General features: G+C 36.8%; 1 protein-coding gene across 7 annotated transcripts in view; it reads right to left on the reverse strand.

The window, feature by feature from the left end:
• Vps13b (vacuolar protein sorting 13 homolog B) overlaps positions 1 to 23626 on the reverse strand; it is a 535466-nt gene that overhangs the window by 86356 nt on the left and 425484 nt on the right. For all 7 annotated transcript variants that reach the window (XM_048359303.1, XM_048359299.1, XM_048359305.1 and 4 more), the window contains exons 40-42: positions 7064 to 7260; positions 4665 to 4846; positions 2849 to 3198 (exon numbers count right to left, since the gene is read on the reverse strand). In XM_048359303.1, coding sequence (XP_048215260.1) covers positions 2849 to 3198; positions 4665 to 4846; positions 7064 to 7260 — 729 coding nt within the window. The remainder of the gene's footprint in view (positions 1 to 2848; positions 3199 to 4664; positions 4847 to 7063; positions 7261 to 23626) is intronic.

Genomic DNA, 23626 nt, shown 5'->3' on the forward strand with positions numbered 1-23626 from the left:
TTTAGGGCTGGGAATGTGGCTTAGCAGAAGAGAGCTTGCCTAGCATGCACAAAGCCCTGGGTTCGATTCCTCAGCACCACATAAGCAGAAAAAGCCAAAAGTGGAGCTATTATGGCTCAAGAGGTAGAGTGCTAGCCTTAAGCAAAAAGAAGCAAGGGACAGTGCTCAGGCCCTGAGTCCAAGCCCCAGGACTTGAAAAAAAACCCACAAAAAACAACAACTAAAAATCCCCAAAAACAATCTTTTAAAATACTATTTTGTAGGGCTGGGGATATAGCCTAGTGGCAAGAGTGCCTGCCTCGGATACACAAGGCCCTAGGTTCGATTCCCCAGCACCACATATACAGAAAACGGCCAGAAGCGGCGCTGTGGCTCAAGTGGCAGAGTGCTAGCCTTGAGCGGGAAGAAGCCAGGGACAGTGCTCAGGCCCGGAGTCCAAGGCCCAGGACTGGCCAAAAAAAAAAAAAAAAAATACTATTTTGTATATATCTGTGATATAGAAATATAATGCAAACCACAAATAGCATTTTAGATTCTTAATCTGGTTCCATGCTCATCATTTATATGAGAGAAAACAAATTTACAGCTAGAAAATCAGTCACTTATGATGGATTTTGTTAATTCTGAACTCATGATCCAAAAGTGAAGGATCAAATTATTTCTTATCTCAACTATTTGGTCTGTCTACACTGGGTAGAAATGAGTAGTCTCTTTTAAGAGTATGATAAAAAAGTATGTGAAGAACCTCAATTGCTTATCCTGTTTATTAAATTCATTCTTGTCATTCACAACAATTATACCCTATGTAAGCATTACACATGTAATAAAATCCAAATATAGAAAACTAAAGAGGATAAACTATATTCTAATATATTAGAAGTAGTGAACTTAATAAACTTCTATCAGCTTATTTCAATGTCAAATGTGTTACAATTTCAAAGCAGTATACTTCATGTTTACTTTATTTAGAGCATTCAGGGTTAGTTAGATGCCTACACCACATTAAAACTTGGTGGCAAGTACTCTTGACATGGGAGGAAACAAGAAAATTACAGCAACAATTACAGAAGTATATCCTCTTGTGGCTCATGTTAACATTGCCAAATCCCTGTATAAATCAGAATCAACTATTCATAGAATGTACCTGTCAGCAATATGCTACATGACATATGGCTCTACTTAATCAAATATACAATTCTTTAAAAAAAAAAAAACCCTCAGAATATTCCTTCAAGGCACTGTGTTAGCCAGTCACTCATACTGTGATGTGGTTTAAAACATTTAAATATTTATGTACCATATTTTATTTATATGTATAGCTGTGTCTAAAAGAACGTGGTTTTTTAAAATTTTTAAATTTTTTTTTACCTTGGGAGGAAAGTGATATTCTTGAAGGCCATTTTTCAGTAGTTGCTACATGAGTCCTCTTATAATGGCCCTGATACCAAGACAAAATTATCCTAGGTTTAAATGCTCTATCAATGACTCTTTTATGTTTTCTAGATTTGTTTTTTATTAAATGCATTGTTCAAAATATGACAAAAAACAGAAATTGGAGCCATGGAGGTTTTTTTCACATTGCTATTTGAACCAGCTGCAAAGATTTAGATCACACTAGCTCTTATTTTACGCATGTCCTTTGCAACAAGAAAACCATGGAATGCCCTTAAAAAAGACTTTTAAAATAGAAAACAGATGTGTTATCTTCTTTTCCTTTTGCTATTATAGTACCATGTTAGGTAATTAATTCCTTAGGCTTGCATAGGTCTTCATGCATATAAAAAACATTAAATTTTATTTCCATAAACTTTTATTCTCATAAGAATTCTTAGGTTAGAAAACTAAAATTTCTTTAAAAATTATTTATTTTATAAAATCTACTTCCACAAAAATTTTGTAATTCTCATAAAAATTCCCCCCAAAGTCTTTTAACTTATTCCCACAAAAATTTGTAAGTTAGAAAAATAAGAGTCTCTTCCTCCATTCTCTGCTGCCCATCTCAAAACAAGGTCATTGCAGGAGAAAGAGCCATTCTTTCCGGGGACCAGCCACACATGGGACTGCAACATGCACAAAACATGGGTTTTTCAGTTCAAACAACAGCCAAGCTGATAGAAATATAATAGAATATTTAAAGTAAGTAGAGTTTGAAACACGATTCATTGTTAAACATTCAAACATCCAAATATTCTGTCATGTTACTTCTATGCTAGTAGACACACACAGATTTCCCATTTTAAGTATACTATTTAGGACAGACTTACACTTCATCTCTTTTTTGATTAGAAATTTTCTCATATGAGATACAGATAAAATATTATTAATCAAGAGTTTCTAACTGACGCTAAAAATGCATTATGCAATGCTTTTTAGTGAACTGAAAAGGAGAAGACTAAGACTATACTGCACTCAGATTCCATATTACTGCTTTTATTTTTGTTGTTAAAAAGCTAGAATGGTTATGATCAGAAAGGCTTATACAGGTTCATTATTTCTGAGAAAAACACTAAGTTTAATACACAGTTAAGTGGAGGTTTTAGCAAAATAAAGTAATGGTACTTGAAATTTTTTTTCTGGGAATATGTTATTTTCCAAACAGATGTGGTACCTTAATCATAAAAATGTGGGCATGACCTCTAATGCACATGTACAGAACCTATGTTCTTTACAGTTAGTAAAAAATATATAGACCACTTTGTCGAAACAGAGGTCACATTTATTATGGTGCCTATCAAATCTGTATTCTCTCACATTTTTGCTTTCTTTTAACTTATAATTAGTAGTAATATCTAGCACCAAATAAAAGATCACATACATCCAAACTGTAAACTTTCTGGAGTGTGCATACCTGTTGCCAAGCTTGTAGAGCAGTATTTAGAGAATGAACTACGTGCTGTCCAAAGTTTACAAATATGGAGTCCACTGTCATGGTGCAGTCAAGAATCTTACTCACTGCATCATTGGAAACCTCAACCTGTCCAAAGACGTGGAAAGGTTTCACCACACTTTGCATGGTGACGTTTCTACACTCTAGAAGTTTACAATCCACTTGAGCTGAGAACCGGATTTCCTGGCAGACAGAACTACTATTCCACTGTCGAAGATACAACTGTGGTTCTCTGAAGGAAACAATCATGTACTCTAGTTCAGATGGCACATTTTTATCAGAAATGAATGGCTTTAGGAACTGTGGTGAAGCTGTTGAGAAAACAAACATATTTGTTTTTGTTACTGACATTAACATGTCGTATTTAATCAATACAAAATTCTCTTAGAGATACTAGAATATTTGAATTGCTATTTGATATTTACAAATAAATTGTTTTGTTCAATCAGGTCTCTTACATGTGTATTGACCAAAGGTCTCTTTCACTTTGACAAAAATTTTGCTTACAGAAGACAACAAGACAGAGGAGGTAACTATCTAAGTCTCTGCATCTACCAACCAAATTTCAATAACAACATGAGTCAAAGGTTAAAAAAGGCAGGTTTAAACCCTGTTTTGGTTGAAAAAAAAGATACTGAACAGTAAGTATGCTTGGTTTTAATATGCATTTCTTTTTCTATTACATATAGTCCCATACCTAAATTCAAAATTTGTTAATTAGAGGAAGTTTGATATAGAATATAATACTTTAGAAATAGTTATTCAAGTAACATTAGCAAATTTATAAAAGGCCACTTTGGGTGTGTTTCTTACTTTGTATAAATGTGGTTCTTTCAAATTAATTGAGAATATGCCCATCATTTATGTAAGGGATTCATGCTTTTGAAATCAGGCAACAACAAACACTTTTTTTTTTTTTTGGCCAGTCCTGGGCCTTGAACTCAGGGCCTGACCACTGTCCCTGGCTTCTTGTTGCTCAAGGCTAGCACTCTGCCACTTGAACCACAGTGCCACTTTCGGCTTTTTCTGCATATGTGGTGCTGAGGAATTGAACCTAGGGCTTCATGTATACGAGGCAAGCACTCTTGCCACTAGGCTACATTCCCAGCCCCAGCAAACACTTTTGGAGTCTATTTTCCACTAATATAATCATTCATATAATTTAAAAAATGTTTCTTTAAAAAAGATGATAAAATTACATTTTTTACACTTTCCTTAAAATTTTTCATTAGGAAGCATAGGAAAACATGTTATTTAAATGCCATTGGTAAATGATGGTGCATAAGCTCATTCAGAAGTTAAGTGGGAGTAGGGCATAGGTGGCTTACGCCTGTAATCCTAGCTACTCAGGAGGTTGAGAGCTGAGAACTGGTTTGAAATCAGTCCTGACAGACAAATATGATACTTTTATCTCTAATTTACCAGTAAAAATCTGGAAATAAAGGTAGGGCTCAAGTGGTAGAGCATCAACTGTGATTGAAAAAGCTCAGTAAGATCACAAGGCTTGGTGTTCAATCCCAAGTACTAGCATCTGTGCATGCAGGTGTGTGTGTGTATGTGTGTGTGTGTGCGTTGATGTGAGTAAACATGCGCAAGTGTGCACACACATACATACACACACAGTTAATGGGATACTCTAGTCGTACCTGATCAATTTCCAGAATAACCTTGTTCATTTCATAATTTCCTGAAATTAGCTGGTAAAAGTTACTAGACTGTGCCTTGAGAATACTCAAAAGAAAATAGTATTAAATAGATGTTACCCTAAAGAAAGTACCTGTGCCTAGTTGATCAAGGTGATGACAAAGATGAAACTCCATGTGAGTGAACTGAAAGGACATGCAAAGAGATGGGACAAACCATGGGGAAAAACAGGAGTCAACTCTAGTACAGGCGGCCAGAGCTGTTGGAGTAACAAGTTGATCACAAGTGCTTTGAGAACCAGATTCACTTGCAGAGCTATGAGGAAAAAAATGAAAGAAGTTCAATAACCTAGATGTCTCCAAAGCATGTAAGAACAATGACATTCTATAAAAGCATTTAAAGCTAGAACTCAAAACCCTGTATAGTTAATCATCAATACATAAACTCACATACATTAATATTCTTCTTAAGTTCAGTTTATGTTGAATTTGCTATGTAGATTGCTGAAAAAAATCTTTCAAAATATTCCTCAGTTGCTAGGCCATATTGACTTACTTTGAGCCCAAATTTCTTCCACACACTTCACAAAACTTATGGACAATTTGGTCTCATTAAGGCCAACACAAATCAGTGTGTCTCTGCTGCTCAAAAAATCCAGTACTTTCAGTATCAATATAAACACTTCACTTTTGTTTTATTTCTTCTGATTGTCTAAACAACAATTCCCATGAGTCAATTAATACCTTTACTGAACACCCTTAAATACTGTATGCTTTATAGTTATGGTGAATACTTGTCCTTTTAACACAATTTTATCTAAGTGTGATTAAAATGAAAAGTGAAGGCATCAACAGGTAAAAAAAATACCCAATTAGAGCAATGAATGTCAAAAGCTAGTGAGAAAGCCTAAATTTGCCTGCAAGAATTTCAGTCACCTAATAGCTCCATATTTCAATAATGCCAACTTATCATAAAGTAATTTGATAAATGTATTAAATCCAGAGGAATTAACCTTGTCCTAAATGCTTTTTTCAGTGATGAAAATGTACTAATGTACTCTTTGAAAATTAAAATCAAGAAATTATTTCTAATTTGATAGATTAAAAAAAATTCAATTTTATTACCTGGTTTCTGAGATGTCCTGATTTCTAATGAGACAATCTATACTTAGAAAAAAAACCTGGCTATCTATCTGCTGGCTGATCCCCATAGAACTGATGTTCCTTTTTTTTTTTTTTTTAATCACTACAATTCTTATGGTAAAAAGCAAGATCTTGCTGGTCTAACATATTTTCACTAATATTGTACTGCCAGATATTATACTAGGAAAGTGATTATTATTTTTAAAGAGCCCAGATGACACTGAAATAGAGTTGATAAAGTATAAACACATTACTACTCTTACACATACCAATTATCAGTGAAAAACACCAAGGCTAGCCCCAAATGTTAATATGAGTTATTTCACTCTGATATGGTTACAGATGGTATTTTTTTTACTTTTCAGATGTTTTCCAATATATATGCAATTCATAAACAATAACCTCAAAAGAAAAAGGCTCTACTATTTGATTAATTTATCAACTCTTTATTATTTAATTTATGGCTTGAACTCAGGGCCTCACATTTGCTAGGTAGAAGTTCTACCACATCCACATCAGCTGTACCCCAGCCCTTATTTATTTATTTCCAAAAGGGTATTTAAAATTTTATTTTGGTCCCAAACTGGCCTTGGACTGTGATCCTCTTACCTTTGCCTACTGTCTAGCTGGGGCTTAGGCCTACTCCACCATTCCCAGCCTTGTAATTTATTTACAATATAAAGTTGGAACCAATACAAAGTTGTATACTATGATTACAAGATGTGTATTCATATATGCAAAAATACACTTATACAGAAAAGACAAAGTCTTTTGTCTTTTTCAAACACATAAAGGTGAAGCTACTTTTAATGTCCCAGGATAATATTATATATACTATTTACTATATCAAGAATCTGTTGAGGGGGCTGGGGATATAGCCTAGTGGCAAGAGTGCCTGCCTCGGATACACGAGGCCCTAGGTTCGATTCCCCAGCACCACATATACAGAAAACGGCCATAAGTGGCGCTGTGGCTCAAGTGGCAGAGTGCTAGCCTTGAGCGGGAAGAAGCCAGGGACAGTGCTCAGGCCCTGAGTCCAAGGCCCAGGACTGGCCAAAAAAAAAAAAAAAAAAAAAGAATCTGTTGAGGTATATATAAATATATTTCCATATTTTTGGGTTCAGTATAATAGACTTGTTTTGCTTTCCTTTTATCTATCTTTTAAAACACTTTAAGGATGAGATTCTAAGTGAGTGCTGAAAGGAATGAAATATGAGTAAAACACAGGACTTCAAGGACACAAACTGAATCATCTTGGTTCTCCTCTGTAGTTCAGGCACGTGAACATACTGGATAGACAAGCTATAGGTAATTGGTAAGAGAAGTTTATTTGGTAATTATTTCCTAGTGAAATTTTACTTACTATCTCTCACTTTTTTTTCTGAGTTACCTTTGATCATCAGCTCCATTTTGATTATTGTTCAAGACAATTCTCCAAAGATCTGAGGATACCAGTTTCTTCTGGTCATTTGCAAGACTGATATCTGGCAACTGCAGATCACAAACTTTGCTTTCAGATAGACTAAATTCTCGAAATGCGACAAAAACCTTCTGAAGTTCATCCCAGTATTCCAAACTACAAGGAACCTAAATTAAAAAAAGAAAAACTACAAGTTGTAAACAGAAACTATGCTATAGTACTTGCTGAAATGCAAATTAAATCTTTACATTTTAATACTAAGGCTTTTAAAGAAGAATTAGTTTATAAAATACAATAGAATTTTTTAAAGTTATATTTACCTGTGTACTTTAAAAGACTAACTCAAAGATGTGCATGGTGGTCCACACCTGTAATGCTAGCCCTCAGAAGCCAAGACAAGAGGGCTGTGAGTTAAAGGTTAGCCTGGACTACTAGCTCAACTCTTCTCAAAACAGAAAAAAGATCCACTCAAGAGCAATATGTAAGAACAATCAGCTTTTTATAAAGATAAATAACTGGAACAAATTTAACAAGTGTTAAGTATATTAAAATGACAGTAATTAAAAGATAATGTTGCAGTAACATACAAATAGATGAAAAGACTAGAATAAAAACTAGTGAAAGAGCTAAGTACAGATGAAATACGAGTATGTAATGAAGGTACCTTTTCAGAGAAGTAGGAAATGAGACTGCAGGAATTGGCAGGTTTTTTGGTAACGCCACAGAAGGTCCCTACATAAATTCCAAAGAACCAAAATGACAAAGGCTAAAAAAGTGAAAGCTTCAGAGAAGAAAAAAACTGTTTATTTTATGAAAGGGGAATATTTTTAATTAGTCAAAGAAACACATGACTGGAGAATAAAACTTGATATGATAATAATGGAACTTAAAGAAACAAACTAGGATAGAATATTAAATGATTAAGACCTACTTTTCTGATAGCAGAGAGCTTATGTTAATAATTGAGAATGAATAAGTGAACATATAAAGGTGTGTATACTTGCTCTAAATGAGCTATGCTTGTCAAGCTCCATAGTCTTCAACAGTGCCAAATATCTACTGAATGCATAGTAACTCTTAGGGCCTTTCTGCCTATCTTTGTATTATTTGGGGCACTAAGAACCAATGCAGCTACATTTATGCAGTTCCTGCGCTGTCCTTATGCTGTTCTTGCTTTTTTGTCCATCAGTCTATGTCATCTAGCATCAATGAAACACCAACTTTCAAACTAATTTCCAGTAGTAAAATGTTTATGTGTAAAAAGTAACTTGAACATTCAAGTTTGAAAAGATACAAGATGGCCTAAAGCAGAAGAAACAAAAATGGCAAATTGTATGATGAAACAGAGTCTAGAATTGTCAGTATTGGTAAGTAACATGTTCACGGTATTGACTTTTACCTACCAAAGGACTCTTTTTTTTTTTTTTTTTTTCTTTTTTGGTTCTGGAGATCAAATCCAGGATGTTGCACTTGCAAAGCAAGTGCTTTGCCACTGAGCTCCATCCCAGCCCTTAAAGGATTTGTGAAATCCATTTTTTTTTTTACTATCCATAGCATAATTTTTATATTCTCTTTCAGCCCGAAATAGTGATTCCCTTCTTCCTCACTGTCCATGTCTAAATCCTTCCCATCTGTCCAGGACCAACTGGAATGCTACCTTTCTCTGAAACTTTTCACCTCTCCAGATGGAAAAACCCTCTCTTTTTTCTGAATGCCATTAGAAAGGCCTTTTTTTTTTTAAAAAAAAAAAAGGAAATCTGTTTTTATTACTCTTATCACTTATATACCTCATGCTATAGTTATTTCTATACATGACATCTTCCACAGTAGACACATTCCTTGAGGGAATGATTTCCATTTAGTTAAGCTTTGGATTTTCATAGCCCTTGGCAGATACATACAGCAAATGTTAAAAAATAGTTGGTGAATGAATGAATGAATAATTCACAGATGAAAGAAGAGATTCAGCCGTATCTGGCATGTTAAAGACTCTCCTCAAAGAAATATAGAAGATAAAAGCATAAATACTGGAATTAGACCTTTCGAATCCTAGCTCCATTAAGCATTTGAATCCTACAAGGATTCGAATCATAGGTTCACTTAATTTAAGGACATTAAAATTTCTAATTTTAGTTCCTCTATTTCTAAAAAGTAGGTAACAGAGCTACTCTCACAAATTTTTGTAGTAACTCATCTTCCTAATGCTCTAAGAACAGTTCTGAAGCTTCTCTGTTATGGCTGGAATCTTCTAAGCATTCTGTTAGGCTTCTTAACAATGGGGTGGGTTTGTACAGAGAAAATATACCTGGAACCTGGACATTCAGGAACACTGTAACCACAGTTCAACATTATTTTCTGCTGTACTACTGGCAAACACTGGCCTTTACGTATTCTATTACTTAAGAGAAAAAAAGGCTGATTGCATAGCTCCTCTTTGAACTGCCAGTTGAGCTTGCCTTTTGGTTTAAGAGATGAAAATGAGGTATGAACTCTACAAAGGCACATAAAAACATTAGTGGAAGAGGCAAAGGAGTTCAGTACAAGAACAGTAGCACACTTATTTTTTGATATAAATAATGGAATGTAACATCCAATACAATCTTGGTGGAGATATTATACAGAAAATAGGGTAGGGGCTGGGGATATGGCCTAGTGGCAAGAGAGCTTGCCTCGTATATGTGAGGCCCTAGGTTCGATTCCCCAGCACCACATATACAGAAAACGGCCAGAAGTGGCGCTGTGGCTCAAGTGGCAGAGTGCTAGCCTTGAGCAAAAGGAAGCCAGGGACAGAGCTCAGGCCCTGAGTCCAAGGCCCAGGACTGGCCAAAAAAAAAATAAAAAAAAGAAAGAAAATAGGGTAGAAAATTGTTTATAGCAGTGTCCCCAGACGTTCTACACTGAAGCTAATGCATGACAACTAAAGAAAATTAGCTGTCACACTGGAAAAGCCAAGTAAAACTTTAATAAAAAAGTATGAACATGTTTTTATTATTAGTGCATATTAATTGTATATGCAATTAAATTTTTTGTAGTCTCCATGTAGTATAAAGAAGTCCAAGCTGAAAGCCACTGTGGGAAGCTATTTGTTAGTTCAGGAGCAATGCAAATAGACTGCCCCAACACTAAAACTGGGGAAAAGAATAATTGTGCAAGTAACAAAACAAAACAATACAAAAATACAAAAAATACAAATATGGAGGAGAGCCAAAGAAAAACTTTTAGTTCACAAGTTGTGGGAGGCTGACTCAATGGCTGACTCACTTGAGGTTACATACCTCAATTGGAACATTCCAGGCTACTCTGAAAACTCAGAAACAATAGAAATCTACAAAAACACATCCCAGTACATTCCAGTTATGAGTTTGTCAGAACTTTCCTTTATGTACCCTATTTTCGTTGCCTAAGACAAAGGTATTAGTAAACTGGCTCCAAATGAAAAGTTAAAACTGTATGCCTATAAGTAAACTTTACAAAAGTTACCTATTGATCCTTTTTTCCATTGTAAGAATATATTTGTATTCAATATTTCAAGACGAAAGCTAACAAGGAGCATAGTTCTTTAAGGTAATTTTATGCAGTTGTCTATTTAAATGTACATTTGGCCATGAATTTATAAAAGAAAAGTCATATAGTAAGTAATCTTTATATTACCTTATTTCCACCCCTCAAAGAAGCCTCCTTGGTGTCCCATTTGGAATAAAAGCCTGCTGCCCTTGAAACATAAACCATTGCTTGATGACCTTGGACAATTAGATGAATATAAGCCATACTTCTCTCATTTGTAAAATGAATGCATTAAAACTTACATTATTTTTAGGACAAATTAAGGATTTTAGACTTCATTTTAAGGTCAATGATATACTTTCTGAGTTTTAAATAATCAATGTTGTAATCAAATTTATCTTTAAAATATTTTTCAACTGTGGAGAATGGGAGTAAGTATTGATAAAGTAAATCCTGTTAGGAGGTGTAAGGTAGAAATGATGACCGTGGAGTATGGCTGGCAGGACTTCAGTGTTCTATTGGAGATTTCCTTAGCAATAGAGCATATATGAGAAGCATATATGATCAGGTGGCTGATCTGAGCAAATGTGTAGATTTTGACATCATTTCCTGGTATGGGTAAGTCTGATTTGTCTCTGTGGGGAGTAGATTTTATGGTATGCATACAGTGGAGGAGGGGAGATCTTGAGTTCATTTTAAGACAAGCTGAGTTGGAAGCACCAAGAGCCACTCCAGTGAAAATATTGAGTAAGGTTGTTCCAGAGAGCACAAAGGGAGTTGTGCTGAATAGCGACAGGGTTATCCAGAACTTGCTGTGAGAATTTACTAGGACAGAGATTAATGAAGTTTAAAATATTTATTTGTGGTGCATGTGTACGCACACGCTACTGGGGCTTGAACCCAGGGTCTCATGCTATTGCTTCTGTGCTTCCCCCACCCCCAAAAGCTGGCACTCTACTACTTAAGCCACACTTCCACTTCCTGTTTTTGCTGGTTAACTGAAGATATGAATTTCACAAACTTGTCTGCCCAGACGGGCTTTAAACCAGACTCTTAGATATCAGCCTCTTAAGTGTAGTCAGGATCACAGGCTTGAGCCATTGGTGCCTGCTTGTGAGAGGGTATTTTTTTATTTTAAAAACTGTTATTAAAAAAGTGATGTACACAATGGAATACTACATAGTGATTAGAAATGATAAAAGAATGGCATTCGCAGGGAAATGGTCAGATCTTGAACAAATAATGTTGAGCGAGACAAGCCTAGAACACAGAGAACAAAGGCACATGGTCTCCCTGATATGTTGTTGTTGGGGGGTAGGGGGAGGGAGAACAGTAGAGATCATGTCTGTAAAAATGACAAACTTCTTTTCAAATGGTATTTCCACGTTTTTGGTAAGCGACTTTACAGTATGTCTCTAAAACCATACAATTACTAAATAAACAAAAAAAGGTCTAGGATAGACCTATCAGAGTATCACAATAGCTCAACAGCTATATACATATGATTATATAAGATGAGGCTAAGCAAAATGAACTCCAAGAGATGGAGACAGAAGGATTTTATTGTTGTCATTATGTTTAATGTACTAGGTGAATTTCCTTTGGCGTACCGCCTGTGGTCACTGTATATGATTTTGGTGCACTGGATATTGTATATATGCTTATCTGAACTAGGGAAGGAAAAGAAAAATGAGGGAGGGTGTAACAAATAAGACAATAAATGTACTCACTACCTTATTATGTAACTGTACCCCCTCTGTACAGCACCTTGTCAATAAAATTTAATTAAAATAGAATAAAGGTATTTAGACAAAAAAAGTGATGTACAGAAGGGTTGCAGTTATATGTCAGGTAAAAAGTAGATTTCTTTTTGGACAACGTCACACTTCCCCTTGCTTGTGAGAGGGTATTTTAAATGATGAATTAAGAATGCAAAATATTTAAAAGGGATAAAAAATGGTGTAAGTTCCTATGTAAGGAGAATGACTAGTTTTTGGGCAAGCAGGCTGAAAGGCTTGTGAGACTTTGTGGGAGATTAAGATGCTGGACATAATGGTTTAAGAGACAGGAATGTTTGGGAAGATGACAAGATCCAAGACAGTGAGTAGGTAGGTAGAGTGAAGGAGATGACTTGAGAGATGAGATGAAGATATGGTATTGGCTAGGTCATTCATATAGATGCTGAGAAAAATGAAAAAGGGCTATGAGTTAAAAAAAAAACTTCTGAGAATGAAAAGAGGTGCTCAAAAATTAGTAAAAGAGCTCTGCATGTTTTCTGGATCCCCAGTCCTTCAGGCAAAGTTCAGGCTCTGTGCCTGGCACTTGAAGCGTGAGGAAACCCTTTGAGGTCTGCTCAGGTGTGCCTCGTTTATTCGGTGCTATTTGAATAGGCAAAGAGGAGCAGGGAGGCTTGGGCATTAGATATGAATGGCAAAGTCACAGAAGCTGCCTTCAGGCCAACCCCAGGCAGAGCAGTGTTGAAACTCACAAGCTGCGACAAGGCAAGCATCCGAGGTGGGATTGACCAGGATCTTTCCCAGAATCCCTTCTCAGAAGATAACACAGGCAAGGCATTTATGTCACATGGGTATCTGAAGGAGGTCCTGCGGAAATTGCTGGGCTGCAGATTGGAGACAAGATCATGCAGGTAAATGGCTGGGACATGACCATGGTGACACATGACCAGGCCCGGAAGCGGCTCACCAAGCGCTCAGAAGAAGTGGTGCGTCTGCTGGTGACAAGGCAGTCGCTGCAAAAGGCTGTGCAGCAGTCCATGTTGTCCTAACAGCTTGCCCTGACTCATGTCACCTATTTGTACAGCGACATCACTACCATGCTCTGCCTACTTCCTGGCTTCTGTATGCTGGGCCTCAGCTCAGAAGGTGAAAGCTGATCCCCAGGCTAAGGCGGCCTTCCTTCCCCTCTCACCCGAAGACTGAGCCCTGGGAGCAGCAATTTCCCTTGGACGCTGAGGCTTGGAAACCGGAGCCTGAAGCTGAGTGGTTGTGCGTCTGCAGTGATCGATTAAACCCTCAGCCCTGCTGCCTGCCACAGCAGTGCCCAGGTGAACAGGAAACACCTGAGAGTTACCAAAGTTGGGAAATGCCAGGTGAGGCCATTTCTGTTTGCAAGGTTCAAGTGGATGAGGTGGGCGGCACGTTCCCTTCCTCTCCTCCCAGGGGTGCTGGCCTCCTGCTGGCCTCTGCGTTCCAGAGCTAACATTTCTGGGAAGCTCTCAGTATTACTTTTTTTTTTCCTCTTCACCGGTGGGTTTAACTTTTGTATTTTTAAAATCATAACTTTGATACGAAGTGTTTTTATCTTATTATTTGGAAAATGTCAATTCCACTTTTGAATTTAGCTTACTAATTCACATCTGGGAGCAACTTCTCTTAGCACACCAACAAGCCTTAATTTGGTTAATGTGGAAATGGGGCGGTATGATGCTATCCCACACTTGACATCCTGTGCTGAATAAATGATGAAATTCAAAAAAATTAGTAAAGGAGAACAACAAAGACATAATTAGAAAGAAGCAGTTATTAAAGAAATAGAGTTCTGATAGGAAGGAAGGAAAGCAAAAGTGATACAAATCAGCAGGAAAGAATCAACCTTATAATTTGAATAGTGACTACAAGGTATATGTTGGAACTGATATGAAGAGACTAGAACAATGACCAGTTTTAAAAATAGCCTATTACTACTTTAAGGAAGTATAGCCATTTTAAAGATAAACTCAGAGTAGATCAATATGCACTCTATTTCTTTCTTCTTCTTCTTTTTTTTTTTTTTTTTTGGCCAGTCCTGGGGCTTGAATTCAGGGCCTGAGCACTCTCCCTGACTTCTTTTTTGCTCAAGGCTAGCACTCTACCACTTGAGCCACAGTGCCACTTCCAGCTTTTTCTATGTATGTGGTACTGAGGAATTGAACCCAGGGCTTCATGTATATGAGGCAAGCACTCTTGGCCACTAGGCCATATTCCCAGCCCCTACTCTATTTCTTAGTTAGTTTTAAACTAACGAATGGAGGCTGGGGTGTAGCTGGGAGCAAACATTTGCTTAGCATGAGGGAGGCCCTGGGTTCACTCCCCTGCATGGATGCCCAAATAATTTGAATGAACATAGAGGCTGAAAAACACTCCAATCTATTAACTATAAGACTTCTTGAATAGCCTTTTTATTATAAAAGTTCTTTTTATTATAAAAGTTCTTTTATTTTATGTATTTATCTGGGGCTTGAACTCATGGCCTGGATGCTGTCCCTTATCTCCTTTTGCTCAAAGCTAGTGCTCTACCACTTGAGCCATAGGGCCAAGTTCAGCTTTTTCGGTGATTAGTTGGAGATAAGAGTTTCACAGACTTTCGTGCCTAGGCTGGCTTCTTCAAACCAAAATCCTCAGATCTCAGCCTCCTGAGTAGCTAAGATTACAGGTGTGAGCCACTGGCGCCCGGCTTAAAAAGTTCTTTTAGATACTAGTTCTTCCACTCAAATTATTTGCCATCGTGTTTTGTCGAGCCAACTTTCCTTTCACTTACTAATCTTCCTTTGTCTTTCAGTTAGAAGTTGACATTGCTCAGCTAATCTCTACATTAGTAGTGACATAATTAAATTAAAAACATAATGTGGTCATATTGTGCTTACAGCTTCATATGGTAGCAATTAATTATTCTCAAGGAAAAATATAAGCTCTGTTTTGTGTGATCTTTCTAAAGTAATTTTATTATGTGCGTTTAGGTTTGAAAAAGATTATGTGAATGATCCTCAGTTACATATATATAACTAGGGATTTATTACTAATGCCCACAACTGAGTAACTTGAAGGAACAATGACTATTCCAAGAAAATTTGATTGCCAAGAAATCATTTAGAAGGCCTGAGTATCTAGTCCTTGAGTCATGGGAAGTGGGAACAAGTAAATTGGTTTCACTGGAAAACATTCCACATGTAACACATGGTACATTTCAAATGACTGTCAAGATTACATTTTTTATTACATTTTGTTTTCCTATCCATTATTTGACAGGATCTAAAAAATTAGCCAGCCATACATAATAAACTGTACTATAAGCACATGTGGTCTCTGTGTAAGAACGTATTTTAGGTTGTATATCTGCCAGTTGGTAAGAGCACATCTATTTTTTCATTTAAAGTATTATCCCACAATTTGTTCTCACTTGATGGCTAATTTGGGAAGATTTGCATGTATGTTGGCCATTTGAAAGTATTTTTGGTACAAAGAATATTTTGGCACTTAATTTGTTTTTATTACTTAATAATACTGCCAAAACTATTAGTAGGGTCACAACTGCCCATCTGTTCTCATGGACAAAGAGCTCTAACTTCTATGTGGAGGGGCTGTGGACACTGGGCAGTGGCCCCTTTGTCAACTTCTTAGTAAATCATCTAATCAAAGTACACAGAGGAAGCATCTTACCTAACGAAGTGCTGGTAGGTAGTGGTTGATACATCTTATCAGTGTTTCAACAGTACTTTCCTTTATGTTAAGACAAAACAGGCTAGCTTACATGTAGGTCTATTTAATAAAAACAAAGGCAGAGCCTTCATTATGGACTTGATTACTGAAGGCTGATTACAGGACAGGATGCTTCTTATCTCCCGTGCTCCTCCCTACCACATTTCTAGTTTTCTCACCAGACCAAGTCCACGGTGATTAGAACAGAGGAAAGAGTAGCAGCTGTGCAGAGAAGACATTATGTTCGGTCAGTGGAATATCTCATGTCTGTAAATCCTATGTGTCTGTAGCCTAATTATCTTTAAAGAAGAAAACATAGACCTATGATATATCATTTATAATTTCTAGTTCTAGTTTCTTTAAAGTGGATTTTAAGGAAGCAAACCAAATGCAGAATACATTTAAATTTTTTAAAATTATATCTCAGCTGTTTTGTAACTTATCTCAGTTATTTTTATAGTAAGTATTTTCCTGCAATAATTTGAGTATGTCATCTCACTGTCCTCTAGAATTGCCAAGGCTCTGGCTCATGTTTCTTCATTCTTTGATCTTTCTGTTACTCAGACTCAATTATCTCAATTGACCCATCTTCACTCACTGGTTCTTTCTTTGTCATGCTACCAAGCTACTTTTAGTGAAATTTTTGGTTATTATACTTTTCAACGCTGAAATTTTTATTTGTTTTTACATATTCTTATAAGTTGAGCATCTCTAATCTGAAAACCCAAAATGTTCCATCTGAAATGTTTGAGTCTGAAATTCTAGCTATGAGTTCCCATTTCACTTCCAGGTTAGGTTGTAGTAGAAACACAGGCATACAAAGTGCACCAAAAATTAACAATACTGCATAAAATTACCTTCAGGAAATGTGTATATAAATCAATTTCATGTTTAAACATGAGCTCCATTCCCAAGACAATTCATACCTATGCAAATATTCCATATCCAAAAATATCTCTCATTGGAAACCCTCATCCTAAACATTTGATCAAAGGATATTCAACCTGTATTCTTCTTCATCAGTACTGGTGAGACATTATTTATATACCTTTCTTAAGTCCTTTGGACATATTAAGATTGGTGGCAAAGTGTTTAGTAACTCTCACATATGGGCTTCCTCAGGGACAGTTTCTGTTGACTTGTTTTCTATATATGCACCATACTTGGTTTCTCTGCATTTCATAACTTTTTGTTGAAACATTTAAAATGATATTTATATCATTAATAATAATAGCATTGTAAAAATGAGATTTTAGCACTTCCCAGGGCTGTTATTGCCTTTAGTTGTTATTTTGTTGACATTGATGAAGCAATTGTAAGGTTTGTAATTTTTTTTTTTTTTTTGCCAGTCCTGGGCCTTGGACTCAGGGCCTGAGCACTGTCCCTGGCTTCTTCCCGCTCAAGGCTAGCACTCTGCCACTTGAGCCACAGCGCCACTTCTGGCCGTTTTCTGTATATGTGGTGCTGGGGAATCGAACCTAGGGCCTCGTGTATCCGAGGCAGGCACTCTTGCCGCTAGGCTATATCCCCAGCCCCAAGGTTTGTAATTTTTATCATTGCTATGTAGATATAGTTTGTCAGACAACAAACCACAATATGTCATAGTTTGTGACATATTTGAGCTTGTCTTCAGTGTGGTGATATGGAGTTGGTCAACCGTTAAGAAGATCTATTGTTAGACACTGGGAATGTGTCCTTAAAGGGATAAAAGTATTTTTGTGAGGGCCTAATCAGTTTTCACAAGAAGAATGCAGACTGCTCTCTTCAATCTGGCTACCCAGATTGAGATGTGAACATCTGTTCCCACATCTGTTTCTGTCATTATCATTCACCCGATGTGACACAGCTGAGAGGACTCTCAACAGAAGGGAGCCAATGCCAGTGCCGTGTCTTTCAACTTCCAAAACTGTGAACTAAGTAACTTTCATTTTTATATGCAGTTTTCCTCTGGTATTTTGTTATAGTGATTCAAAACTGACTAAAAGAACTCGAGAGCCAACCAAGTCTCTACTTGGCTACTCAATAATAACACAGAGCTCTCTAAAGATCTGGTAAAAATAACTCTCCAAATCTTTGATAAAGCACCTTTTGAGTCTGTTTGGGCATGCTTTTAACTTTGCCTTGGCTTTTACTTTCTGCTTGTCTAGTTTTCTCGTAATCTATCAGGGCTTTTCAAAAACACTTGTAGACTTCATATTCCCAGATTTTCCTTTTAAACTTTCTGGTCAGTCTATTGCTTACCCTGTTTTGTATTTCATCAAGCAACTGTAATATTAACCAATGTCCTCTGATTGTTTTTACAAATAAATATCAAGGGGTGAAGGTGGGTGTGCTTTTTTATAATACAAAGCTCTTAGTAACCATTAAATGAATAATCATTATAAAACTCTTACTTAGATGATTAAATTCTTACCTCATCAACAAAGTAAAAGCATTTATTTTACTTATGCCATTATCAAAGGGGATAATCAGACCAAACATATTCCTGAATGGAGAATGCACTGTAATGATCAGAGAATTAGATTGGTGGAACAGTTCTTAATTGATGATTAGAAGATAGATAATTTAAGTGGCTAGTTGAAAAACAAGAGTGGCTGGGAATGTGGCTTAGTGGTAGAGTGCAAGCTTGCCTAGCATGCATGAAGCCCTGTGTTCGATTCCTGAGCACCACATAAACAGAAAAAGCCAGAAGTGGCGCTGTAGCTCAATTGGTAGAGTGCTAGCATTGAGCAAAAAGAAGCTAGGGACAGTGCTCAGGCTGTGAGTTCAAGCCCAAGGACTGGCAAAACAAAACAAAAACCATAAAGTGAGATCTGAGCATGAAACAGACATTTCCAGTGACTGAAAAAGATGGTTCAAATATAGAAACAGGACTGAGTAGATAGCAATATACAGGTTAAACCTTTAATGAGTTAAAAAAAAAAACAACAGCTTGTTTCCAGGTATGAATATGTTAGGGTGCACTGGTCCTTTTAAACAGAAAGATAATCTTGTAATCAGTAATTTACAGAAAGAGGAAACACACTCTCATCGTCTAGAACAAACACAAATTGAATTCAATCATTAATAATTAAAAACAAGGTGTAGGGCTGGGAATGTGGCTTAGCAGTTGAGTGCTTGCCTAGCATGCAAGAAGCCCTGGGTTCAATTCCTCAGCACCACACAAACAAACAGCTGGAAGGGGCACTGTGGCTCAAGTGGTAGAGTGCTAGCCTTGAGCAAAAGAAGCTCAGAGACAGTGCTCAGGCCCTGAGTACAAGCCCCAGGACTGGCAAAAACAAAAACAAAGAGAGAAAATCAAGGTGTATTTTGACTGTAGAATCTGCATATTTTTGTTTCCACATTGTAAAAAAAAAATCTACCATTTAATGGAAAAATGTTTTTAATCTCTAATGTTATGTTTATATTTCTTATATGTACCTGTTTTTTTAGACAGTCTTGAAGAAGGAAAGAAGTTTCTATACATCTTCAACTAATAGAAGTCATACAGAAGAAAAAAAAAAAACCTTATAACATTGGAACCAATTGAGAAACCACAAGTATTCAAATGCAGGAAATCATGATTTTATAACATTTTAATGTGATCTACTCTTGGGAAACAAAGTTAACCGAACTCTATTTCTGTACAGGAAATATTCCAGTGCACAGTTGTAATACATTGTGGTGAAGGGTACAGCTGCAGATGTTTCACCTGTAATGCCCCATTGGTATTGTGGCTTACTGCATTGCATCAAGACTGCCTTCCTGTCCGGAAAACTCTCCAAGTACAAACAAAACTCTAAGCCCAGTTTTTATTTTCCCTTGGTATCAGAATATGGTAATTTAAGAGCCCTGAGAAATACTTCTGAGCCTTTAAAAGGAAATGTGTAACATTCTTTTATTAGGATCTATGTTTGGGTTGGGTTTTAAAAAAATTTAACATATGACCCAGTTATCTTATCAATTTATCAGGCTACCAGGTTTCAAGTAAACGCAGGTGTGTAATACGACATCCTTCAAGATCATATTTTTTCTTAAAGAGAAATAATAAAAACACATTAAGAGCTTTGACATTAAAACTAATTTAGAACAACCTTGCTATTTTAGAGTTTCTTTTAATGAGACTTATATAAACTCAGTTCCAAATTTATACTATAGTTTGGTCTCATCTCTAAATGTTCAGGGAGTGTAGTTATGTGTGTTAAATAAAGTTTAGTTGTATATGGTGCACTTTAAAACTCAATAATCAACAGCCAGGCAGCAGTGTCTCACACCTAATCATAGCTGCTCAAGAAGCTTCCACACCTAATCATAGCTTCTCAAGAGGCTGAAATCTGAGGTTCGAAGCCAGCCAAGGAAGAAAAGACCTTGAGATTCTAACTCCAATTAACCAGCAAAAAAGCTAAACAGTTAGAGTGGCACAAGTAGTAGAATGAGAGCCTGAAGCACTGAGTCTGAGGCCGGGTACCAGTATGTGGACATATACACACATGACATGCACACACTTGCACATGCACACACATCTTAATTGGACAGATCACAAATAAGGTAAAACATATGTAATGATTTTTGACTATGTATCCACCTCACTGAACAGATTATTTTTATATGTACAACATATACAAAATGTATAATGTGTACTAGACTGATTATTCTTGAAATATATAGATGTATGTTCATACGTATATACATATACATATATGCAAGCATAATCAGCTTCTGAATAAGGGGAAGACTGAATGGTGCAGTTTGAAAAATAGTAACTTTGATCTCTGGTAATTTGGATGTGTACTGAGAACAAATCTCAGAATTGTTAAATGGGATTATGTGCAAATTCCTGAGGAATAAGACACAAATTCTGATGTCTACCTCTTTCTCTAGACAAATCTTCCACTTTTATGCCACATATATCTTTTAGAGCTGTCAGTATGTTTCTATCAGTGTTTCTTAAAATGTTCTCTTTCAAAACTACTCACCGTACCACCTCCCAGGAAAACAAAAATAAAGCCAGCTCAGACAAACAGTTTGCTAGACTACTTCAATGGAAGATGGTGTGCATGGTGGTGCCTGCCAGCGCCTGCCAGCCAACCTAGCTATGGTGGGAAGTGAAGAATAGAAAGACTGTTGTCCAGGCATAGGTCCATGTGAGGCACACCTGGAAGTCAACTAGCTGGCCCCGCCTGTTTGTCAGTCTTGGGGCCACGTGTGGCTAAGATGGCAGCGCCTAACAACAACGCGCAGCTGCTACAAGTGTCTTTGGTTATAAACTAGAGGCGGTTCTGTGGGCTGCAACGCCCCTGGCTCTTCCGCCCTTGATTGACAGCTCATCCCTCCCCTTCCTGCCAATCTTAGACCTGATTGGCTCCTGTGTCTTATATTAGTGGCACATACTTCCCCAGTAAAGGAGACTTTGCACTGACCCTCCGGTGAGGGAGGGCTGGGTGCGGCGGGTGGCCTGCCGGCCCTTTCCTTTCTTGGCTCGTCCGTGACAGGCAGTGCGGGTTGGGGGATCGCGGGGGGGGGGGGGGGGGGGGGAGGGGGGGGGCTAAAAACCCTGACAGGTCGAGGCATGAAGGAAGACTCTGGCTTTGTCTTCAGCCTACTCATTCAGCAGGCTTCATAGTCACCGAATAGATACTTTGTACAGCCCAGGCTATATATGAATATGCAAACGGGGCCTTACTTTGTTTTTGACCTGTAGGAAACATCAGAGTACTCTTGTTTCTCTTCCAGTCAGTCACAGTCAATGCCAACTAAGCACTATTAGGCACTGTGGACAAAAGATAAATATCATATACTACAAACTCTCTTCTTAAGCTGAAATAGAGAATGGGCTTAGAAACACAAACAAGGTCCAGGGTAATATGAATGTCCTAATGAAGGGCAGCTTTGCTGGTCTAGATGGAGATATCACATCGCAGAAAGCTTTCTGGAGTAAGAGTCAAGAAATGGACACCTGAAAATATTATAAATTCACACATGTACAATATGTGCTTGACCTTTCAATGTAAGACTTTTCCTCCTTAGAAATACTGCATCATGAAAGAATACAAAACACATACTAATTAAAATGAGTTGTGTCATTTTAGACATTTATAAATCTGACAAAAAATGACAATTTAACTGGCCTAATTCCATTATGAACTATCTTTGTGTAAATGGACAAGATTCATTTGAATTGAATTGATGAAAACTCAATTAAAAATAAAATAAACATGAATCAGTGTTAGTTTCCCAAGAAAATCATATCCGTAAACAGCCACTTCAATATTGTAGCCCCAAAGTGGAAGCAAAAAGAGTGAATCTCTACATGATGCATGCTGTTGCAAAGACACAGGAATGACTGGCATTCATCATGACTCTCGCCCTCTTTTCTGTCATGTCAGATTTGCCTGAAATAGTGACTTACAGTCATTCTCAACCTTACACTACCCTAATTTGCCCTAAGAGCAGACACATGGTATTAGAAAATATACCTGCTTAAAATAACAACTAGACATCAAACCATAGCTCTACTCATTTAGAACTTGTTAAGTTTTACGTAGGCAAAGAATGCTCTCATAGGAACAAAGGATGCTCTCACAATTACCTCTCGTTCTGTAAGTCTTGCAAAATCATCTCTTAAGAAAATATAAACATTTAATTTTTAAAAAAAGAAAATCTAAAGACAGAAATTATCTGTGATAGAATGACTGGCTATTTCTTCATGAATTTGCAGACAGAATTTCTGATTGCACTGACCACCATTATTTCTGGAGACGACGTATGCCTTCTTAAGTTGATCACCATGCAGAAAGAAGGCAATTTAAAAAAGATGAATTTTGGGAATTCTGATTTTTAGATAATTTAGTCAAATCAGTAACACATCATAGGCTAACACAAAAGCTATAGAAGCCCAATTTTCTGCTTCGGAGTACAAAAACAGAATTAATGTGGGAAAGTTTTCTTCTAAGACTCATGGAAAATAAAAAATGTGCTCAGTAGAAAACTAGCAGTGTGGACAGGGATAACAAAAACCCCAACAAAATTAAATTAAAAAAAAAAAAAAACTCTCCAACAACCAATCCATAGACCTTTCCACATTTCCACAGAACAATCAGAACCTCTTGGTTGTCAACCACTCCAATACTCTTTCTCAACCTGCTGCACAAGGTAAATATTACTGGACCAAATCATTCAGAGAAAGAGAAATCCCCCCTCCCTCAGACTGCAACAAAACAAAAGTAACAACAACAAACCCCACAAAGAACAAATTCTTCCTAATATAACCAATTCTTAAACATTTTTCATCCAGTCAAAGTAAGTTGCATTAATTTTAGAGATTTTTATCCTAATAAAAATAACAATAAGTAAACAGAAAGAATGGGTTACATTTATCACTTTAAAAGTATAAACCTGCTATATCTTACATGATTTTCAGTATTTAAGAAGACCTGATGATTCTTATAAGTCTTTATATACAAAAACCGACAGTTTGAAAGGATGATTTTTATTCCTAAATAAAACATATAGGATTATAGATTTTCTAAAAGGTACAAGCTGTAACAGATCTGAAGAACGGAGGGCTGGTTGGTGC

This window comes from Perognathus longimembris, chromosome 12, assembly GCF_023159225.1.
Source record: "Perognathus longimembris pacificus isolate PPM17 chromosome 12, ASM2315922v1, whole genome shotgun sequence".
In the NCBI taxonomy this organism is placed as follows: Eukaryota; Metazoa; Chordata; class Mammalia; order Rodentia; family Heteromyidae; genus Perognathus; species Perognathus longimembris.